Here is a 22,372-nt window from a genome sequence, read left to right as displayed (position 1 = left end):
TCCATAGTATGCCAAGGGCTCTGCTGCTTTTGGTATTGCCTCTAGAATTTTCTACTCATCTTGGACCGTGGTGTGCTTAGTTCGTATAAACTAGTCCCTCCCTGTCCTCCCCTCTTGCACTTGGACCATTGGACTAGGTAGTCTGAAAGCCAGAAGAGCAATAAGAGTGCTAAAAAAAGACTGAAATGAACTTTTAATGAGGGCTTTTTTTAACATTCTCTGGACCTAATATCATCTGCTCTAGCATCATTGCAATTAGTCATTTCACAGCAATGACGTGTAGGAAGGGGATGACAGTGTCTTCATACTAATGAAGATATTTTGATGCTCCAGTTAGACATGTAGACTAACAATTCCACTGATAGCATTGAGTGGCTCTGGATTTGCCTTTGCATTAGGCACATACAATCTCTTTTAATTGTCATAAAAGGCTGATGTGAGGATCCCAAATCTGCAGGCTCACCTGCTTGGCAAAGTTCACAAGAGTCCTGGTTATTGGACATATCCTTGGATGGGACTTGTATCTAGCTGACGTGCTGCCTACCCATCAATCTGAATCTGCTGATGCACTGAAAATCTTTCTTTCCTTCTGCGTACTTGAGTAATACTGTCACTGTTTGGTCACTGTTCAGTCTCTTTAGCTTGCTGCTCAGTCAACATTCAAATCATTAAAGAGAGCTATTAAAAGTTTATTGGAAAACAAATGTGTGGAAGGTTTTGAGATAGTTTAAAAGCATCAATTGGAGGGCATTGTCATCTCTCTGTAGTTTCTGTCTAAAGAGAGCAACTACATGGAAAAATAATTTCTGTGAGCAAATGCTTGCTGTGCCATTGGCACTGCTCTAGGCTGAAACTTGACTCTAAAACCAGCGTTGGAAAATTCAACGTTTGTAAGTAATTCCTCACTAATCTAGATCAAATATGCTCATCTTGCAGTTAAAAGCTTTTGTCTTGGTGGTAGCCTAGCTTGCCTTGCTTTATTTCTGCCTGGCATACATTTAGCAGCAGGCTTTTTTCATTTGATCCTGCAATCATTTGCTGTGGAGTGCAGACTTAAGATCAGAAATTATGTTGTGGCTTGAAGTGTGTCCTTCATCTTCTCTCTATCCTTTTCTTATACATCAGTGCAATGAAAGCGTTGGTTAAAACCAGCCTATTCTGTCAGAGCCGCGTTGGTGCTGGCAGGAGTTACAAACTTACATCAGGAGAAGGGGTAGGCGGTGCTGAGCGCGCTGGGGGACTGGCGGGGGCTCCAGTTACCCGGCAGAGAGGAATTGTGCTTTAAAATCTTTCTTTTTAAGGATTACGTATTTGGGAAGGATTCACAGGGATTTGACTCAAGTTGCCAAATACTGCCTGTAACTGCATTTGGACGCACAGGTGGCTTTTGGTGGTTAAACCAGCAAACCAGCTTTAAATCGCCTTCACCAGCCAGACGTGAGGAGCCCCGGGGAAGCGGCCCGACTGCCGGGGCGGAGGCCGCCGGCCGGGCGTCCTTCAGCGGGGCCCGCCGCCGCCCCGGCTGGAGGGCCGGGCCGTTAGCTGCCCGCCAGGCTCGGAGAGGGGCGCAGGTCGCGGCACCGGCGGGCGGCTCGTCAGATCGAGCCCGTTGTTAACCCGCAGTTAATCCAGTCTGCGGAAGAGCGAGTTGCGCTGTCGTCCTCGCCACCGCTTTCCGCTCGCTTCCCGACAGCGCGGCGGCCGCCCGAGCGCGGCACGCCGGAAGGGTCCCGCCGCCGCCGTCCCTCGGGAGGGGCCCTGCGGGGCGCTGGGAAGCGCAGCCTCTGCGGCCTGCCGCGCCCTGGCCGGGGCTCCGGGGCCGCGCCTGCCTCGCCGGCTCCGGCCCCGGCCCCGGCCCCGCCGCTACCGGGCGCGGAGCCACGCTACGCCCTGAGACGAGCGGCTGCCCTCGCTCGATGCGCTCGGAGCTCGGCCGAGCGAGCGCTCGGGAGCGGCCGGAGCTGCCTGGCGGGCACCCGGTGAGGCGGTGGCGAGGAGGCGCGAAGCGGCCATGTACGGCCTGGCGCGGGCCCTGCGGCGGGCGGCGGCCCCCGGGCGGGCCGGGCGGCTGTCGGCGCCCCGGCGAGGGGGCGGCGGTGCCGGGGCGCGGCCCTGGGGCTGGGGGCTGGCGCTGGGGCTGGCGCTGGGGGTGAAGGTGCCGACGCCGGCGGGCTGCGAGGCTGACGGCGGGCAGGAGGCGGAGGCGAACCCGCTGCCGCCCCCTCGGGGCTTCGGCGCGGCCATCGAGAGGAGCAGGGACCTGCTGCGGAGGATTAAGGTGCTGAGCGAGCGGGGCTGAAAGGGAGCCGGGGGTCTGACCCCGCGTCTGGTGCTGTGCGAGCCAGCCCTCGCCTCCGTGAGGGGGGAGATGGGCTTGTCTCTCGTTCCCGTGGACTTCGCGATCGCTGCAAGAGATTTCGGTCAGGCGTTGCGCGGGGGGAACGTTTTTGGGGGGCCCCGCCAGGCGTGCGGTGCGCGCCGTGCTGTGAGGAGCCGCCCGGCGGCTGGAGGAGGAGGGCGAACCCCGCCGAGCTGCCGGGGCTCATCCCCAGCCGCTGGCTCTCCAGTGAGGAGCCGCTCCCGCCCGCTCGCCCGCCCCGTCCTGTCCCGCCGCGGGCGCTCACGGCCTCCGCCCCGCCCGCAGCTCCTGCGGATACTCGTTGGGTTCCCGCCCAGCGATCACAGATGAATCGCTGAATGTGACGGTAGCCGTCTTACGGAATATTTCATTATTTTTCTTCTTAATGTAGTGTCAGTGAAGGCTGTCGGTGCTCGGGAAGCTTAGGCCAGGCAGAGCTTGATGTGGCGAGCTGGTGAAAGTATGGTGCAGTACGGGGTATCTGAGAACAGGGGAAGGCGTTACAGGCTGTAGGAAGGAGGGAGAGACAAGGGGATTGTTTAAAACACACGTTGTAGTTACTTTGAAAATCTCACTAAACCTCCTTTGAAATTCTACTTGCTAATAGATGATGCAGTTTGCGTGTTGCCTATTAACTCTGTAATGTTTTATTTCTAGTCAGTTTTTCGTGCATGTCCTGTTGCTAATTTAATTCAATTATTAAATAAATTATTTTCTTTAAATTATTATTGTTGTTAGATATATTTTTCCTAGTTGCTGGATTAAAATTTTGCTTCTCGAAAGCAGTTTATACCAGTTCAGCCCAACTAATATTTAGCAAAATTTCAACTGTAATGTGACAACAATACGCAGGTGTATTTGTAGGATTGCTTTTGCATTTTTAGGGTTTGGGAGAAGGTGTTTTTTAACTGTAAAGATCCTTCTTAATGTCTTCTGTCTATTTTTTTGACAGGATGAAGCAGGAATCCCAGGTGTACTAGTTGGGGTTTCTGTAGATGGAAAGGAAGTCTGGTCAGAAGGTTAGTATATGGGAGTAGTAGTTGTGCATGCTGTTGGGAAGCGATGAACATTTTAAAAATGAACAATTCGGACACACTGATCAGGCTGGGATTTCATCCACTTGATGTCCCAGCTCCAGACAGTGGCCAGAAACAGGTGCCTGTGGAGTGTGAAGTGATACTTGCCTTGGTAAACTTCAGTAATTTCCAGGAATCAATAATTTATTAACTTCCTGAATGTGCTAGTATATCTCAACAGTTATGTTTAAGAACCTTTCTTCCATTAATTTGTCAGATTGGTCTTTGAATATACTTATACTCTAGGCATACAGCTGTACAGTGATCTGGTAGAATTGTATATAGAAGGTACAGAACTGTCCCCACAGGAACTTACTTAATAGTCAAAGTAATAATGGCTCATATTTGGTGATCTGTCTCCCATTTATGGGCCGAGGTGTACATTTTTACTGGGAAGGTGCTGAGATGTAACATGTGTCCTCCTTCCAGAAATTGCAAATGATTTTTCTGGTTACACAGTTTAGTTTTAAGAGTCTGTTAGTACTGCTCATATCACGTAGACATTTGATGTTTATTTAAAAAAATCACCAAACTGTGTGTCTGTTTTCAGAAACACTTTCATAACATGTTTTGGGTTTTTTGGACAACTTAAATGGTAGTAGTAAATGGCAACATATTTCATGAATGTGTTAGAGAATTTGGAAAAAAAAAATCTTTGTAAAAAAGACTGTTACTAACTTTCTTCTGGCGGTCTGTTGTTGCATTAGCTTTTATATATGTATAAAGCTGATTATAGGTTTTCATTTCTCTTTCATCATAACAGAAGTGAGTTGGAGAGCCACTGGTAACTTTTGTAATGTGGCCTAATAAGAAAATTGTGCTAGAAACTTAATCACAAACTTTCTCAAATCGGATAGCTTTTTCTGGTCTCAAATTACCTAGCAACGAAAGCAGAAGTTTTTATAAGACTTGTGCAGAATCCCTTCCTTGACATGCAGGAAAGTGCCTGAGGGAACTAGTGCCAGGGTTGTGGTTTATCACCAGGACTGCCAGATCCAGTAGCAAGACAACTACATGTGGGAGCATAAGCCATGGTAGAGCTTTCTATAACCTGCTGCATATGGATATAGAGAACAACACTGCCTTGAGTAAGGCAGCTGGGAGGTGGGTAACATTCCTCTAGCAGACTTCTGGCTCATTTTGTTGTCTTCCTCCCTTCTTCATGGCGGGGGGGGAATAGGAACAGGTGTAAGTTGCATGTATTCTGTGACCATGGTACTAAACCTGCTTTCTTGCCAAACTGATGGGAGTGATTTGAGATTTGGAAGGTTTTTTCACTGAGGGGTACAGCATCTGCATTCACAAGCACCATGCAAGCACTTGAGTAGCAACTTTACATAAAAGAAAGGGTCTTGGGCAACTGACATGTCATCTGCTTTATTTCTTGTATTTTGGCAAGGGTTTTTTTTCTGAGTAGTTCATTATTAGACTACAGGTTTATATAGACAGACGTGCATTTCTTGCAGGCCTTGCTTGTACTGAAAACTGAAAATATGTCATTACTGCATTTCATTGCTTTTTATGCTGCAACATCACTTGCACAATTTCTTCAGACCTAGCTCAAACTGAAGACTAGTATGGGAGCTTGATAATGCCTTATTAGTTCCAGTTCTTGCTACCAGATTTGTGGGTTGGTTACATAGGAAAACACTGGTATGGGGACCATTAAGCTGTCTTTTAATTGAAGTTGTGCTGAGTGATGTTGAAACATAGTGTGTAACACCACTGTTTTGTGAAGCTTTACAGCTTCGGTAATTGCTATGAGTTTGTGAGTGATTTCCTTTCTCGATTTCTGTACTGATAAAATAAGACCCTTTACTGTTTCAACCATTAATTCAGAACAATAAAAGGAGTATTTATGACTGTTGGTCAGTTATTTTACAGTCTAGGTTTTGGTCTTTTTAGTCTTTCTACATTGAATATTTGACCTCAGGAGTGTAAGTTTTGGCTTAATCTTCAGTCTTGTTTATCATTAGGTTTGTTTTGTAGTCTTAATCAGTAACTTGGGATGCCATTGGCCAATACAATGGGCTTTGATTAACTGTTCCTACTATATTAAAATGTTATTAACTTAATTGAAGGAGGAGCAGGGATAGTCCAATGCTTCATGTCCCAGTTTAGGTAGAGGAAAAACATTTTAAGGAGCGAGTAAATCTAATTCATTGCAAATAATTAATTCAGTATGTCTCTAGGCAAAATATTTACCACAGTGTTTTTATTTTCTTAAAGGTTTGGGTTATGCTGATGTAGAGAATCGTGTAGTATGTAAGCCAGAGACGATCATGCGAATTGCTAGTATTAGCAAATGTCTTACAATGATGGCTGTTGCTAAATTGTGGGAAGAGGGGAAACTGGATTTAGATGCTCCAGTGCAGAAATATGTCCCTGAATTTCCAGAAAAAGTCTACGAGGGTGAAAAGGTATGTAATTGTTTACTGGTAACACTTTTCTGGAGTTTTGTTCCTGTCATTGCACAGCCATATGTGTACAGGTGCCTGTATCTGGACCTATATTCCTGTAAAACACCAAAAATCTTTTAGACAAGTACCGATGTTTGCTGCTTAAAAAAGCAACACTGGAAATTTGGATCTTCAGTTTTATATCAAGTGTGTTGTGTACGCATATATATATATATATTTTAACTGGGTTTAATACATGATACTTAAAAGGTCTTATATCTTTGTCTGTTCCTTGTCATGTTGAATTTTACTTTTCTGGTGATTTAGTGTGCATCATATTGTTAATGAAGAGAGCTCACATTTAAATATTGTCCTTTCTACCTAGGTTGCTATTACTACAAGACTGTTAGTTTCACACTTGAGTGGGATTCGTCACTATGAAAAAGATATTACAAAAGTAAAGGAAGAAAAGGAAAAGGCAAACAGAGCATTTAAACTAACAAAACCCTATCAGGATAAAGAACAAAAAGAAGGCAAAGGGATTGAAAAGATTGATTCTGTCAAACCGAGAAAAGAACATGAAGGTGAGGTAAAAAGCCGAAATTCAAAACCTGGCAGGAGAGACAAGGAATTTGAGCAAGAAGAGTATTATTTGAAGGAAAAATTTGAAAGCGTGATTGAATCACTGAAGATATTTAAAAATGATCCTTTATTCTTTAAACCAGGTGAGTTTCTATTCATTTAGACCAAAATGTATTTTTATGGTGAAATTTTTGTTTCAAATTGTTTTACATGCAGTGAGGATAGTAAAGTCCAGTAGAGAGTGTTTGTGTAGGGTTTTTGTTTTGTTCTGTTTTCCCTCCCCCTCCCCCCTTTTTTTTTCTTCTTGTGCCCCATTAAAAGCTCAACAGAGAAGTATTTGGGCTGTTCTGCATAAACCATCTGATCATGTAATTGTCTTAAAACTGATGTAACTTTTGAAGACTGAACTGATCAGGATTTTATCAGTTCAATTTTAGATAACAGTCTTTCATAGGTATCTTTACCAATCTACTAACTTAAAGAATTATGCTGATGTAGATACCTTCTAATGGTGTATCTGCACCATAATCCAGCAGGTTCAAAATGTGATGTAGCCAAGAATTAAAAGGTAATACAAAGAGTCCCAGATAATGCAGGGGAGAAGAGAAAGTGGGACCTCAGGCAGAAATAAGACTTCTCTCCCAGGAGCTCTAAGTAATGCAGTAAGTGCTATGAAACGTACCAGTTACTGAATTTATAAATGCTAAAGCAGATTATAATTTTGGTAACAAATTTGTATCTACAAAGTATTTCGTAAGTGGATACCGACTTGCTGTATTCATGCTCTGGGCCTTCTAGATACGAACCAAAAGTGAAAAATTTTAGTGAGGCACTAAACCAGAGCTAAAAAATTTGACAGAAAGACCATAGAATCACAGAAATATTGAGGTTATTTATTGTTGGAATTATTTAAGTTAATTCTAGAAAGGACTTTGAGGAACTTCAGGTGTAAGTTCTAAATGAGTTATGTTAACAGGCGAATGATACGCATTGCTGATGAACAGTAAATAATGTGCATTTAAGGGGAGAGGGGTAGGAAAGGGGACAAATTAACCACTTACCATCTTGGAGAGTTCTAGGAACCATTTCAAGTGAGATGTGTCTTGACTGTAGGCAGTTCAGCAGTTGCTTGATATGTAGATGTTTCATAAAAGGTGTTAGCACAAGAATGAGATTTTTAAAAATGTTTTGTAAATAAATTATGTTGTCTTAAATAATACGCATGTTAGTGTTCATATAATCTTTCAGGATATTCTAGAACTAGAAAACTAGAACTAGAAACACTATGATTAATGTGATCAAGACCTTTGAAAACCTTGAGCGAGTACTACCCTTGTCTTTCCATCTCTAGGGTATAGACACACAAACAAGTCACAGTAGATGAGCATCTTTTAAGAAGTAATGTTATGGTTTGCTTCAGCTTTCCAAATCCAGACATCCTTGTTAGAACTGGTATGGTAAATCTTATGGAAAAGATGTTAAATGTCAGTCTTCACATCTTGGTGTGAAACCTAGCTGTGCATGCAGATCGTTGAAAATTTTTTAGCGCTATTCTCAGAGCTACCTGCACTTAGCAAGCATCTGTGTCTGCTGCAGTACAGAAATTCCTAGGGCCCAGTATCATAAGCTTGTGATTCACATCATATTAAAATGGGAGTGGAGGGGGTGTCTTTTAATTGATTATTCATTGCTGTATATAGTTTTATTTGCACATGTGATTACTTAAATTTTATCTTTCAGATTCCATTTAAGCATCATGCAGCTAACTTTTTTTCCCCCCCCTCCCTTTCTCATTGTATTTCTTCAAGGTAGTCAGTTCTTGTATTCAACATATGGCTTTACTCTGTTAAGCGCTGTTGTGGAGAGAGTTTCAGGACAAAAATTTACAGATTATATGCTAAAAATGTTTCATGATTTGGATATGCTGTCAACTGTACTAGATGACAATGAAGCAATGATATATAACAGAGCAAGGTAAACAAGGATGAAACTTTTTTTTTCCCACAACAACTGTTGCTCTTTCTATCTCTGTTAAGCTGACTGAATTAAGAATGTGTGAATTTTTTTTTTCCAGGCTTTTAAATGAAGTGGGTTTTGTTATTTCAAAGTTAGTCATGTAACTGATTTTATGTCAGCATTATGGTATTGTTTCTGTAATTAGCATGTAAAATTACAGAATAGGAAATATGTATTTCCTGTTATAAGAGTATATGGGGGGGGAGTGGCAGGGGTGACTTTGAAGTTTGCATTTATTTTGGATACAAATAAGCAGGTAAGTGTAAATAGAGTAAAATAAAGGAGTAACTAGGAGATTGTTAGAATATATAGTTGCCTTGGTTTGCTTAATATACTGACCTTTTAAGAGTTCTGTGGAATTGTAACAGTCTCACAGTAACAGAAGGTTTTCATAAATTAAATTGTAGTATCAATTTTAACCCGAATTAAAATTCTATTTAACACAGAACATGCTTTACCAATTGATTTCTTTTTATTAACTAGAAAAACCCAAACAAACACAAAAAAACCCCAAAAACTACCAGAGAAATTAATGTAACTGCATAATCTGTTCCAATATAGTGGATAAGGGCAGAGTTTCTTGTCTTTCTCTCCAGTCTTATTTTATTGACCTACCTGTCTGGGCTCTGAAATTGATTTATTGACTGACCTGTTAAATTTTGGTGCAGAAGAATTCTAACTGAATCATAAAAGCAGGTTAAGGAAAATGTCTTATGAAAACGAGACTCGAACTTTTTAAAAGTTTGGCTTCTAAAATGCTCTCAAAGAATGAAAATGGTGATGAACATGTTGAATCCAAGGTTTATAGTCCTTGCATATAAGTGTATATTTAAAGAGTGTGTGTGTGTGTACATAGACACAGGAGTTTGTAATGTTTTAGGGATAGCTTTACTGCTGTATTCTAAAATGCTTTGTGCTGGTATTTATTTTGCTTGCAAATTTTCAGAGGCTCTTCTGGCTGTAGATCTGGATGCTAGTGATGTTCTCATAAATTATCAAGCTTGTACAGTCAAGTTCTTTTAAATATATATGTGTGTGTGTATTAACCCTTTTATAAACTGAAATATGGTAGGGATGAAAGAATTGGGACAGACGCTATTTTGAGGGTCTTTTTATGGGCTATTTATTGTTAAGCAAAACTGATATGCTAATGTGATGGTTTTGCTTCCACAAATAGCTAGCTTGGTGCCTCAAACTAGAACATATTGACATGTTGTGGTTTGTTTAATGGTTTGGTTATGCTATACTTCACTGACATGAAAATGTTTAAAAATTCATGTTCTAGATCTTTTAGAGGTGTAAGTCAAGCATTTCAGCATCTTTGTAACAGTTTTTATTGTGATTGAAAAACTGACTATAGGGACACCGAGATAATCAAGTCTCTGGCAGAGTTGATGGTAGTCTTGGACCATTTGTGTCTCTTCCTTTGCTTCAACCTCTGATTTTCAGTATTATGGCTTTCAGAAGTTCCCCAATATAAGTGCAGACTAGATAGGGAATGTATCTCTGTACTGTTTGATAGTACGCTTGCCCTGTCCTGCCCTGCCCTGCCCCGCCCACCCCCCCATTCCCCCCCCCCCCCCCCTTTTTTTTTTTTGGTGGTTCCTTTTCACAGCTCTCCAAGTAGTACATGGACCTCTTCTGGTCTAAAGGCCAAAGGCTGAAATTCATCAGATTGTATAGTTATTCAACATTCCTTTTCATATGTTGTTTGAAATGAATCCAGTCATGATTGGACTGTTTCTTTCAAAAGCATAATTCAGTGTGCACTCCTGTTGTGTTGTTCCTGATAGTTCATTCTGCAATTCTGGTTGGTAGTTTCTAATTTGTATTTTAATGACAGGTTTTGCAAGACTCTTTCATGCTTCTCACTTTTCTTAGTAGTTCCAGAATATTCAGTTGTAGTAGTATATGGCAACTGTAATGGTGAAGTGGGGGGAAATCCATCATAAATGGAAACTACTGTCTCAGAGCAGTCACCTAAGGCTTCAGTGAAATTTCAGCTCAGTGTCTGATAATCATGGGGTAGTTGTAGGATTCCTCTTTCTTAAAACACTTTAACTAGTACAGGGATTTAAGAAAAATCCTGTGCTGGCTGATCTATAGATTTCTGTCACGTCTCTTATTTGTATATTGCCTTTGCTCTTAGTATGTCCTAAGCGTAAGTAGAAGGATTAGTACTTTTATTGAAACTAAGCTTCTAACCTAAGAAGTCACCTTCATTTTTGTTTTCCTGTCTGAATTTCTTCTTGATTTTTCTGCAAGAAATATATTTAAGAAAAATATATTTTAAAAAATTCTAAAGTTTCATGAGAACAAGCTAATATATGCTCAGTTTGCTCTTTTAAGGTAGGGCAGCTTAAAATAGTTGTGCATAGTATCTGAGAATGACAAGTTGAATTTTCTTGAATTCTAGGTGTTATGTTTACAACAAAAAGGGACGGCTGGTAAACGCGCCGTATGTGGACAACTCTTACAAGTGGGCTGGTGGTGGCTTTCTGTCGTCAGTAGGGGACCTTCTGAAATTTGGAAATGCCTTGTTGTACAGTTATCAAGCCGGACAATTTAAAAACACTAATGGCAAACTTCTTCCTGGGTACCTCAAACCAGACACAGTTGCAATGATGTGGACCCCAGTGCCAAAAACGGAAGTGTCGTGGGACAGGGATGGTAAATACGCAATGGCTTGGGCTGTAGTAGAGAAAAAACAACAATATGGCTGTTGCAGACAGCAGAGACACTATGCATCTCATACGGGTGGTGCAGTGGGAGCAAGTAGCGTCCTCCTAATTCTTCCTGAAGAGCTGGACTCTGAAGCTATAGATACTGGGCTAGTGGCACCACCTAGAGGAGTGATTGTTAGTATTATCTGTAATATGCAATCAGTTTCACTCAACAGCACTGCCTTAAAGATTGCAAGGGAATTTGATAAAGAAAAATGGGCACAATATATAGATTAAAAAAAGAGATACGTGTAACTGAACTCACTGTACTGAAACATGAAAAAGAAAAAAGGAGAAGGGTGAATTGGACTCTGAGATCACTAAAAGTACGTGAAGAAAAAGCATCAAAAATTCACTTAATTAACTTCTGCTAGTGGTGCTAAACTTATGTGTAACTGGAATTCATCTCTCAGGGAAGTTCCTAACTTACAGAAAAGGAGAATGTAACAGTCAAATTTGACGTCCTGTAGTACCTGTGTAAATTATCATTATATTAGCAGGGTTTTTTTGAATCCAGCCAAGCACTTGACCAAGATTAAAAAAACTAGCATTGGTTTCTTGCACGGAGAAGTACAACAAATTATCTACCTTAAATGATAAGCTTTTGAAAAATTTCACATCTTGATTTGAGCACACAAAGATGTAATTTGTTATTCTCACAGTTCCAGTCTGCCAAAACTGTTCAGTATTCATTTTTAAAGAAAAATGGTTTTACTGTTGATTTTTCTATTTTCACATAGTGCTTTATTTGCTTAAAAAGCAAAAAAACCCCAACAAAACCCAAATCTTGAAGCTACCTCCAGAATGCAGATTGATACTAGAAGTACGCTTTTGTCAGAGCTGTGGATTTTTAAGAATTAGAAAAGAATGAAGCTTAGAGTAATGTAAGTAAAAAATCTTTTTGTTATTTAGATGTCCTCTCTTCCATTTTTATTGGACACAGAGAATGTGTGAAACTAGTTTACTAGTGAACTAAGGGTATTATTTCCACAGTCGAATATGCCCAAATAGCACAACATGGTGAGCTGTCAAACTGTCTCATTGTTTTTGAATCATACACATGCTAACTTTGGTAGCCAGAAATGGCACTGTATTCTGTAATGTAGATATTCCTTTAGATATAGGAATTAGGAACTCAAATAACTCAATAAAATTTAAAGCCCATTCTTGAAGCCAGTAGTAGAAGTCTCACAGACTTCGAGAGTTTTTTTTGAAAACCATCTTTTTTTCCATTTGGAGACCTGCCTCAATGAGTTACTTTTGCACAAGGCTGAACAAGAAATTGTGATAGAGTTCCAAAGAAGCATTTTCTAATCTTCAGTTTTACTATAGGAATACAATAACATCTGAAGATGTTAATTGTATATATTCCGTAATGGCATGGAATATCTCCATGATCTTCAAGATTTACCCCCACCCCACTTCCCCTGCAGTTACATCAGACAGTATTTCCAGGCTGAGACAAAACAAAATATCTTTCAGGAAAGGTTTGAATACTTACATCCCTGCACTGTTTAGCAGCTCTGCTTCTCTGAATATAAGGAGCAAGATGTCTTAGATAACAGCTAGCAGAAGGTAGCCTTACCTGCCTCTTTCCCAAGTTATTGCTTTTAGTGTTAACTTCATAGTTGTTACCTGCCCTGTGATGAAACAACATGCTGTCATCTCTGTTCCCAGTATGCCTATGATGATAACATTTATTACCTAGGACTGACAAACCAGGAAATTTAGTATTTTGAGGTGTCAGTGTTTTACCTACATTTTTAATTGAAGCTAGTAGGACTGGTTTAGCACTCTTCATAATTATAATCATTCTTGTGCCTTAAAACAGTAAAAGCTTACACCTAAACTATTTGCTTGGGTTTTCTGGCCCACTGACCAAAATTTCACTCTTTCATTCATTAATAACGGGTTGTCTTTATCTCAAGAATATCAAATCAGTAGAGACAACAGAGAGAAGCTTTCTGAATAAACTTTCATTTGGTCAGGCAATAAATTATGTGTTCTTCCACTGAAGTCTCTGATTCTGTTTGACAGTTCCAATACAGAAGTACTGGAGCTGAGCGTCTTCTACAATAGCAACATTTCCACACCCCACACCCCCCCCAGTCTTGAGCACCTACTAGCTGGGTAAACGTGCAGCAGCAGAAGTCATTGCCCGTTTTACACAGGGAACAAGAGTAAGTAGTTCTGAGTTGTTTTCATGTTGAAGAATACATGAATAGAAATAGACCAAATACAATGTTTTAAATATAGAAAATCTGAAAAGTAATAATACCGTTATTTTAGGATTTATAACATACTTTTCTTGTATGATGCATCTGTTTTGCAAATGGTATTTACTGTTCTTGAAAACCATTTTGCATATTTCAGAGAAAACAAGTTTCACTCACTGATCATTGTGTTTGGGTTTAGACAAAGATTCAGAATGTAGAAGGCATAGGTTTACCGTTATGCTTGTCTGCATATGACCAAACACTAATAAATGTAAATACTTGAAGTATATATGAAAGTGAATAACAGTAAGAAGTGTCTAAGGCATTTCTAACACCAAGATACTAATGACAGTGTCTCACTTCCCTCACAGAATATGTTTAGCCACCAACTTTTTATATGCATACCATGTTCTTCATACTGGGATACATACGTATCCCCATAACTTAAGGCTTTTAAAAAACCTTTGCTGTCACATATACAGTACTGGAGATGCTATGATGTCTGAATTTCATCTTCCAGTACCTGGAAAATGGGTCATTGACTTTCCTTGATTTGGTATTTACTTAAATCATGAGTTCTTATCTTTTAGGGTAGAGGAAGAGAAGGCAGAGATATGGGAGACTAGGAATCAATCTGGCCTTAGCACATGTATTCAGGTCACAAGTGAATTAATATTGCTACTTTGATCTTTGTTCTGAAACCACTTATTTGATGGACTGGCATTACGTGTGGGAAACTGGTCAATTAAGAGCAGCTTTCCTGATAAACTTACTCTTAAATTAACCTTTATTGTGAAAACACAGTATGGCACTGACATAAAACTGTACTTTCCTTAAAAGGCATGTATACTACATTGGTGCATCTATTTCTGTATCAAACACCTACTTTTTGCACCTGGTAATTATAAGTGGTCACTGTTTGAATTAACTGAAATAAAACTTCTCTTGCAAATGCAACAAATTGTAATATCAGGTTTTGGGGTTTTCTTTTATTGACTACAAACGTACAAGTTTTAAAAGTCATAAAAAGAATACAGGTTAAATAGAAATTCCCAACAATAATTAGCTCACCAAGACACCTGATACTTTAAAAGAAATGTTGATACATAACTTGAGATATTATTTAGTAAAATAAGATACATGTAAGACTGTTGAATGTTTTCTCATGGTTTAAAAAAACAAAATCCACTTTTTAACAGCCATTTAGAAAGGGATGGCTTTTAAAAACTAACTAAAAACCTGTTTCCTCATTGCAAAAAGGTAATTATTTAATGTCAGTATTTAATACTGAAAATATGCATGGTTTTGCTGTACTAGTTTTTTTAATGACTGGATACCATTCACAGCTGTTAGTGTAGTTTGCTGACTTACTGTTGCTTATATACCATATACTTTCTCTATACTCAATGCTTTCAGTGTTTTGCAAAAGACTTTTTTTTTTTTTTGGTATAGAAATCTCAGTATAGAATACCAAATGCAGTTTTGAGACCAGATTAGAGGGAGGGAAAAACTATGCTTTCCAGAAAAACAGCTGAACATAACTGAGTAACTTTAGATTTTTATTTATTGCTACGTTACTCAACACGGTAAAGGGACTAAAGCAATGTTGAAAGCAAATGAGCCATTTTAAATCTATCTAGCCTTTGCAACCGTTGCAGTTAGGGTAGCTGCAGTAATAAAGTATACAAAATGCTTTCTTAAGCAGTTTCTGTCACCATATACGTTACACTGGTGTAGTTGATTCATGAGGAGAGGATGCAGCAAGTCCAAGGTTTTTATACTAAATGACACCACGCAATTAACAATACACTGTTTAAAAGTAAAATTATAAAAATAGAGCTCAGTTGTCTGCAAACTTGCAGGAAAAACTTGCACTTCAAATCATTTATTGAAAAAGAGATTCCAGCTCATTAGCCACCAGTAGCGTGTAATTTTTACAAAATCAGTCGTAATTAAATTGTATTAACAGGCATTTTTAAACTGGTAAGGCTTTCAGGAACACAGATCCAAAACCACATGCTGAAGTGTTCAGTGTTGCTTTCTTCTAAATGAACAGCCTGTAAAGAAATCACATGAGTATAGACATGGATAGTCCTTAAATTGTTAGACTGCCTTGGAAAATTGCCCACCCAACTTAAGTAGGAAAACTCATGCAATAAATTTAAATTTCATGTACCACAAGAGGTGAAGATTTAGCACTTTGAGTCCACTAACTCAACCAGAACAACATGGCTGTCGTATAATTCATCTTAAAATAAGGCTAAGGTGTACTATTTCTTTTCTTCCAGATGCCTTTTAAAATTTCAGTCTACTGTTCCATCCCTTAGTGATACAAACCCCAAGCTGAAACAGCTGCTAGGCGTGTTGATACCTTTTCAACTGCTCAACAACCTTACTTCAGGTATTCTGTCCTCATATAAACTACATCCGTAGAGTAGCACATGGTATAAGCACTGCTACATGTAATTTGCATATGTATTTACCTTTTGTCCTTTAAACAAAACATGAATAAGACGTGGATTTGTTCTTTAGGTTTTTTTAAACCCTCGAGTGTTTCCAGTGTTTTTCACATAGCCCAGACGTTGGGTTGCATTTCAAGATACTGGTGCTATACCAGTTATCTGTATATAATTACCAGTGGTTATTTGTTCCCTTATAATTTATACAAAACAAATTTTGATTAAGTAACATGAGCCAGGGAACTGCCTTACAGTACTACTGTTTAAAAACAAACAGGCAAGCCACCACTGACTAGCAGTGGCACAGAATTGCTTTAGCCTGGCAAAAGTATCCTACTCCTTTAATGGTTCTTTTTAACGCTTTAAACTTAGCTCAGAATTAAATAGGCAGTATTTATTACAGATAGGCTAAAGAAAACAAGTCAAAGCACCTGAAATCAAGTGTGTTTGATCACAATGAAGCTGCTTAGCTGCCTGGCATACCTGCGTAGCCATTTCGAAACAAGAATCTGAAGAAAAATTTGCAATTCAGGGCCCATTAACGATGTTTTTACTAGCCAACTCTAAGCAATTTGCAAAATAAGCATTCCAGTATCAGTTTTCAAAATCAAAGCTAAAATATTTGCAGGCTATAAATACATAAATGCATTTATGTAAGTGGAATATTTAGGCTGCTAAACATTGCCCCTTACCTTCTGTGAGCCTGGCTTTCCCCCCGGTGGGCTGACACAGCACAGTTGAGCACCCTACACACAGAACTACTGTCTGAGCATGGCTGAATACAGTGGTGATCTTGTAGCATCCTGGAAAACAGCATTATTAAACTTTCCATTGAGTATTTCTAGCATGATTTTTTTATTGTATGTGTAATTGAATCAGATACTCTAAATACACTTGTCCAAAAAGGGATCTATATTTCATTACACAGCATACCAAGTGAAACAAAGCAGAACATTGTTACTGCGGTCTGAAGTACTTGCTTTTACTAACATGCGTATGAAAGCAAGTTAGTTAACTGGAACTGTTATGACTCCCCATATGAAAATCAACACAGCCTGATGGCTGACAAGCCCCAATTTACCTGTAGTATGTCTCCTGCAAAAATGTCGAGGAGTTCTAGACTAGCCTTCGCTGCTGAACAGAACCACCCATCTAGCTAAATATTTAACTTGTAATAGTAGAACGTTGCTGTTGACAAAGTCTGGCAGCTGTGAATATAAACACTGCTGTTCAAGTTTGTGTTTGCTTTCTGTTTAATAATTGGTACACGTAAGGCACGTGCTCGGTTGCATTCTACAAAGCTAGCATATTTAAACGAGAAGACTTGCACAGAATAACTTCACTAATTCCAGATGCAAGAAGAGGCATCAGCAACACTTGTCTACAACTTCTAAATTCTATGACTTAAGAAAGAATGACATCACTCTTGACAAAGGGATTTTCACTGCTTTCATTCTTTTCCCTGAAAAGTATTTTTAGTTAACCAAGAGGAATTTTTGGAGAGAGAAAACTTGTAAAGGATTTAATCTAGATATGGATATAGAAAAATAGACAAATAGATAAAGGTGAGCATAGATTCCATTTTCAGCATGTGTGGACCAGAAAGGTAAGATAAAATATATGTTGTGAGGAAGGTCCTCAGAAAGCTGACAAGAGAACTGGTTGGTAGAGAGAACTCCTATTAGAATAACAGATTTCTGCTTTGTTTAAATCACAAATAGTAACTGCACAAATCTCCGTTTTGCAAACAGGTGCTAGCAGCTACAATTTAAGCATAGCAATGTTGTTTTCCCCCCAAGAACTGAACTTCCATGTTGATGCATTTTTAACTTTGTGGATTTTGCAGGGAAACAAGCCCAATCCATTTCAGTAACTAGGTAGCAACTTCTAACACCACTGAATGATGCATAAGGCCGTCTGATATTTTCAGTGCCTCGTGCTTAGGACTCTCATTATTGAAGCTCTCCTGCTTTGCTCTATATATCCCTCAAACTCAATAACCAATTAGTCCAACAATAATGAAGATAACCAATGACCTATGGGCTTATGTTCACATTAACTGTATCTTAGTATATGCATGCATGTACACTGGTTTGAAGAAAGTTTAAAAAAAAATAAAAATCAGTGGCTTAGCCTTCAACCATGTATTTTTTAAAAGTAACCACACTTCACTTTCAAACAGTTTTAATGAATTTACCTCACTTTTAGATGGAAAACAATGTCTCAGAGCTTCTTAGAAATCTAAGCTACTAAGAAAAAATAAGATAATAAGAAAACCTGAATACAGCAACAATTCCCTGCTTCTAGTCAGGATGATCACTACTGTAAGTAAGTCTATGCATTTTCTTACTCCTATAATCTTCTTATACTGCAGTAGTTTCTAGGAAATAAGTTACCACACTTAACAATTTCTGTGCCTCGATATGGATGTAGCTGTGCTGATCAAAGAAGCTGTTCACTGGTAGAGCATACTCCTATAATTGTGCTAGAAAATCCCACGTTTTAGTGTATAAAAGAAGTTGGTTATACAGATGTTTCTGAGCCAAAGTAATGAAAATCTGTGCAAGGCAGACACAGGCAACACCTTAAATATAACCCCTGTACACGTGAGCTAGATGTCAGCTTACTTCTTAACAGTAGCACGTGAAAAAGGCAGTTGTATATGTTTTACTTTATATGTGAAGTCCCAGTATGCCTGTATATATCCTTGTGAAAAGTTCTTCTGGTTGCTCTTCCAGAATCAACCAACTTATAAAAGGAGGAAAACAATGTTGTCTTCTATTTGAAACTTGTGCCATGGATGCTTTAAAGCATCCATTTAGTCTCACTTCTTATACATGCAAATCTGAGGGTTTGGTTTTTTTTCCCTGCCTGCCAGGATTTCATAAAGGGAAAAAAAACCTCAACAACCAAACAAAAAAAAATTCTCATGCCAGACCTCCAGAAAAGAAAATAAAAAGCTGACTGTTTAAATTAACTTTTGAAAAAGGTTGAAAACACTTTTATTGTTAAAAAACCGCAAAGCACTATACAGACTTTTTTTCTCTACAGAACAGATAAATCACATTTAGATTAAAAAAAAAAAAAACTAAAAAAATCAGACCTTTTATGAAGATGAACGGCATACAAAATTAGTTCCGTTCCTTCTGTAAGATACAAACATTTTAAATATTTACCTGGACATTTTACATCCATAAAGTAGGAGTTTGGGCTCTGCACAAGACGTTTCTTTTTGTGCTTCCTCTTCTCATCCTCTAAGGAGGGATGCACTAGGTCTTTAGCCAGCTGGGTAGGGCAAGAGGAAAAACGCACTGCATGTTAAACAGCGCTCCGGCTACTTGGACAGACTGGATGCCGCGAAGCCGCCTTCAGTCTGTTCCCGAGCACGGCCGCAGCGCTAGCGCCAACCTCCCCGGCAGGGCTGAGGGTGACGGGGACAGCGAGACCCCTCTCGGGCCTTCGCAGCCGCCGGCGGGGTACCGCCGTTTGCCAGCGAGGCGGGAGCGGCGCGACGCCTGAGCGACCGCAGCCGCTCCCCGCTCTGGTGGCAAGCTCGCCCGCCCGTCCCCGCCGGGCGCGCGTCCGCTCCGCTCCCCCCCCCCCGCCCCGAAGGCCGCGGCGCGCGGTACCGGGGCGGCTCCTGTCAGTCGGTGCCCCCCGCGCGGGTCCCGTCGCGACGGAGGCCCGAGGGCAGGGGCCAGGTGTCCCCGAGGACGGACCCTCGGCCGCTGGCCCGGTCTCTGCCCCGCGGAAAGGCCCGGCGGGCGCTGGTAAACAACTCACAGGCATGTCTGCCGCGGAGCCGCCCCGTGCGCCCGCGACGCCAGCCCCGTGTTGCCCCCGCCGCCCCGCCCCTTCCCCGCGCGCTTCCGGCGGGCGCGAGGGCAGCGCCGCGCTGGCGGCGCGGAGCTCGAGCTGCTCTGGGCGCCCGGCGGACTCGGGTCTATGGTGTGTGCTGGGGGGCGGGGCTGGCCGGCCCCGGAGCGGGAGCGCCGGCAGGGCGGGCCGGCGGCGGGCGTGGGGCGCCGGTTTGTGAGGGGCTTCCAGAAATCGGGCGGGAGCCTCGGCCTCACAGGGACGTCGTTTGCAGTACTTGCAAAAATGCCAGCGTGCCGTTTCCCGTCACGCAACTTGATTTGTTTGCCTTTAATTGGTTAGGAAGTCAGTGCAGGGAGTATGTGCACGTTCAGCTAACTGCCTGTTGAGGATTTTTGTACGAGCTCACGGTAATGCGCCTACTGCTTTCCCAGACAAAATGGCACTTACAGGAAAAAGCAGCGTGAGACCTTTTATAATGGCATTACGGTGTTCATGGCAGGGCAGTACCACAATGCTTTCTCTCACTGGCACTCAAAAACTGATTAAGCACAGAGAAAGACAGAGTCTTAATACGATTGCAGTTCTCTCTTCAAAAAATCTGCTCATTTTTCCCTCTAACAGATTAATACATGACACAGGTATTTTCAGGTAATGAATGGAATCTAGAAGTCCCATCTACTTTTATACTAAATGCTGACTGAATTGTCGCTCATACGTTGTTTCATACTAAATGACACGTTGCGTGAAGTCGTACCTATGTGCATATTCTTTTGCAGTTTCCCACCCCATTCAAAAAGAAGAATGCAGAAGAATTTCTGTTAGTTACCATTTATGTGTTTAAACCGATTTAGAGAACCTATGAGAAATAAAAATATTGCAGGTAGTGGGAATGAAAAAAACATTTTCCATTGATTTTTTTTTAGTAAGAGGTTGAGTGTTTTTTTCTATAAGTCAATAAAAATAATCACAAATATAATCTGTAAAGACTCTTGGATTTAATCAAGCCTGGAACATTTAAAAGTGTAATTCACTAGAAGTCCAGTAAGTGGCACAAATAGACCTTACGAAAATTGCTTATTATGAAAAGTCTTCCAAAACGTACAATGGGCAGCGTGTTGAGCCACATCCCTTTTGAAGAGAGAACTGATGCATTTAGCAAAAATTATTTTAAAAGTTTGCCATGAGCACAAGCGAAGATGTAAGTTTTATAGAGGCATATCTTCTGACAACAATATTCTCAAAGCTGGGATGGCCTCTCCAGTGCTGACACTGTACACAACTTTCAAAATACTTTCTTCCCACCCCAAACCCCTACATTATTCTGCAAGAATAGACCCATGTGTTGTAGTGCTCCAAGCCATTATATTGGTTTTCCTCTTCTCGCCATCACAACCATGGTCTTGTAACATTGTAATGCTATGTTAGCATTTTTTTCCTTACGCGCTGGAGTGGCGATGACACACAGATAGAGGTATTTTGGAAGTATTTCTTGTTATATCATGGGGAATTTAATATGAAAGGCTCTGACTCATACTTTCCTCTGCATGCCGTCTTGTGAAGCTAGGAACATCAACCAGTTATCAGCGCAGTCAGTTCTTGAGTCTTAGCTGTTCCTACTACCTTTCAGTCTTTTTCAAATGTATGTTATTTATCTGCAAGTGGAAGGGAAAGGGGAGAATCTATTAAGCCTGTTGATTCGGAATCTGAAGGAGAATTATGTTTTTCTTTGTTTAAGAAAATACCTTCACAACGTATAAAGCACCACCAACAAAAAACCAGAACTTACAAAGTGCCGCCCTCCTTCACCTCTTCCTCCTAGCTTTCCCTTCTTAAATGTCTTTCCTGCAAGGAGCCTCTGGTGCTTGAGGAAGACTTCAGAGTCACAGTTTACATTAAAAATTGGTTTCTGTGGAAGAAGGGGTACACAGGACGATCTGAAAACAGGATGTGTTTTGGACACATTCCTCTGTTTGGTTCTCTATTTTGGTTTTACTTGGAGATTCATTTCCTTTTCGTAACTGCTTGTAGTTCAGTGACCTGCTGAATGAGTCAACTCTAATGCATTACCTTCAATCTTATGATTGAAGCTTTTTTTGAAGTACACTCTTTAGAAAACAGAAATGCAGCACTGAGTTTAAGTTGCAAGTTAACGAGGAGAGAAATGCAGTCTGTACTACAGTGGTGTGGCCTACAGAGACAGAGATTCAGGTCTAAGAATGACTTCCCCTTTCCAGCCTTCTCCCAGCAAACAAAGACTTTGATCTCATTTTAGAGAAAAGAACAAGAAACATTATCTGTCTGCTAGAATGACAACAGAAAATTTCCAAAAGCTCATCTGGAGATGTTTAAAAACAACATAATGACAGTTGGGGTTTTTTCTGCATTGCGAGTGGCAGTCTCTTGCTGTTGAAAAGCTGAATCTGTGTCTCTGATGACATGCATTGTGGGGGTCTCCTGCTGGGCTGGTACAGCCAGCAAGCCCTCCCTGCGATGAGGGAGGTAGTGGCAGAGCGCCCGCTGACACCCAGTGCTACTCTGTTCTGCTCCATTTGTGGCCTTCTGCAGCTGAGTTTGGGTGGGTTCTTAGGATTTGCTATCTGATGTTGCAAGAATACAGGCTTTTTGGGGGATTTACTACAAAACCTCGTTTGAACTGACTGTGGTCACTGAGGAAGTGAGTATTGACTGATTTAAAAAAAAACAAATTCACCCTAATAATGCTT

The 22,372-nt window shown here is 40.7% G+C and overlaps 2 protein-coding genes across 2 annotated transcripts; one reads left to right on the top strand and one right to left on the bottom strand.

The window, feature by feature from the left end:
- The first annotated feature begins 2,011 nt into the window (after positions 1 to 2,011).
- Positions 2,012 to 11,959, top strand: LACTB (lactamase beta). Its single transcript, XM_050903333.1, has 6 exons — positions 2,012 to 2,278; positions 3,312 to 3,378; positions 5,665 to 5,855; positions 6,220 to 6,559; positions 8,225 to 8,390; positions 10,849 to 11,959. Exons 1-6 carry the CDS (start codon positions 2,012 to 2,014, stop codon positions 11,390 to 11,392), a joined length of 1,575 nt encoding a protein of 524 aa, XP_050759290.1. The 3' UTR covers positions 11,393 to 11,959.
- Positions 11,960 to 14,332: 2,373 nt separating this feature from the next.
- RPS27L (ribosomal protein S27 like) lies at positions 14,333 to 21,195 on the bottom strand. Its single transcript, XM_050903493.1, has 5 exons — positions 21,184 to 21,195; positions 19,614 to 19,898; positions 19,007 to 19,115; positions 16,523 to 16,633; positions 14,333 to 15,428 (listed from the first exon to the last, which is right to left on the bottom strand). The coding sequence occupies exons 1-5, from the start codon at positions 21,193 to 21,195 to the stop codon at positions 15,400 to 15,402; spliced, it is 546 nt and encodes a 181-aa protein (XP_050759450.1). The 3' UTR covers positions 14,333 to 15,399.
- Between the last annotated feature and the right edge of the window lie 1,177 nt (positions 21,196 to 22,372).

This window comes from Gymnogyps californianus, chromosome 11 (genome assembly GCF_018139145.2).
Source record: "Gymnogyps californianus isolate 813 chromosome 11, ASM1813914v2, whole genome shotgun sequence".
NCBI lineage: Eukaryota > Metazoa > Chordata > Aves > Accipitriformes > Cathartidae > Gymnogyps > Gymnogyps californianus.
Note: the sequence above shows the minus strand (reverse complement) of the source record. Positions and strands in the feature narration are given on the sequence as shown.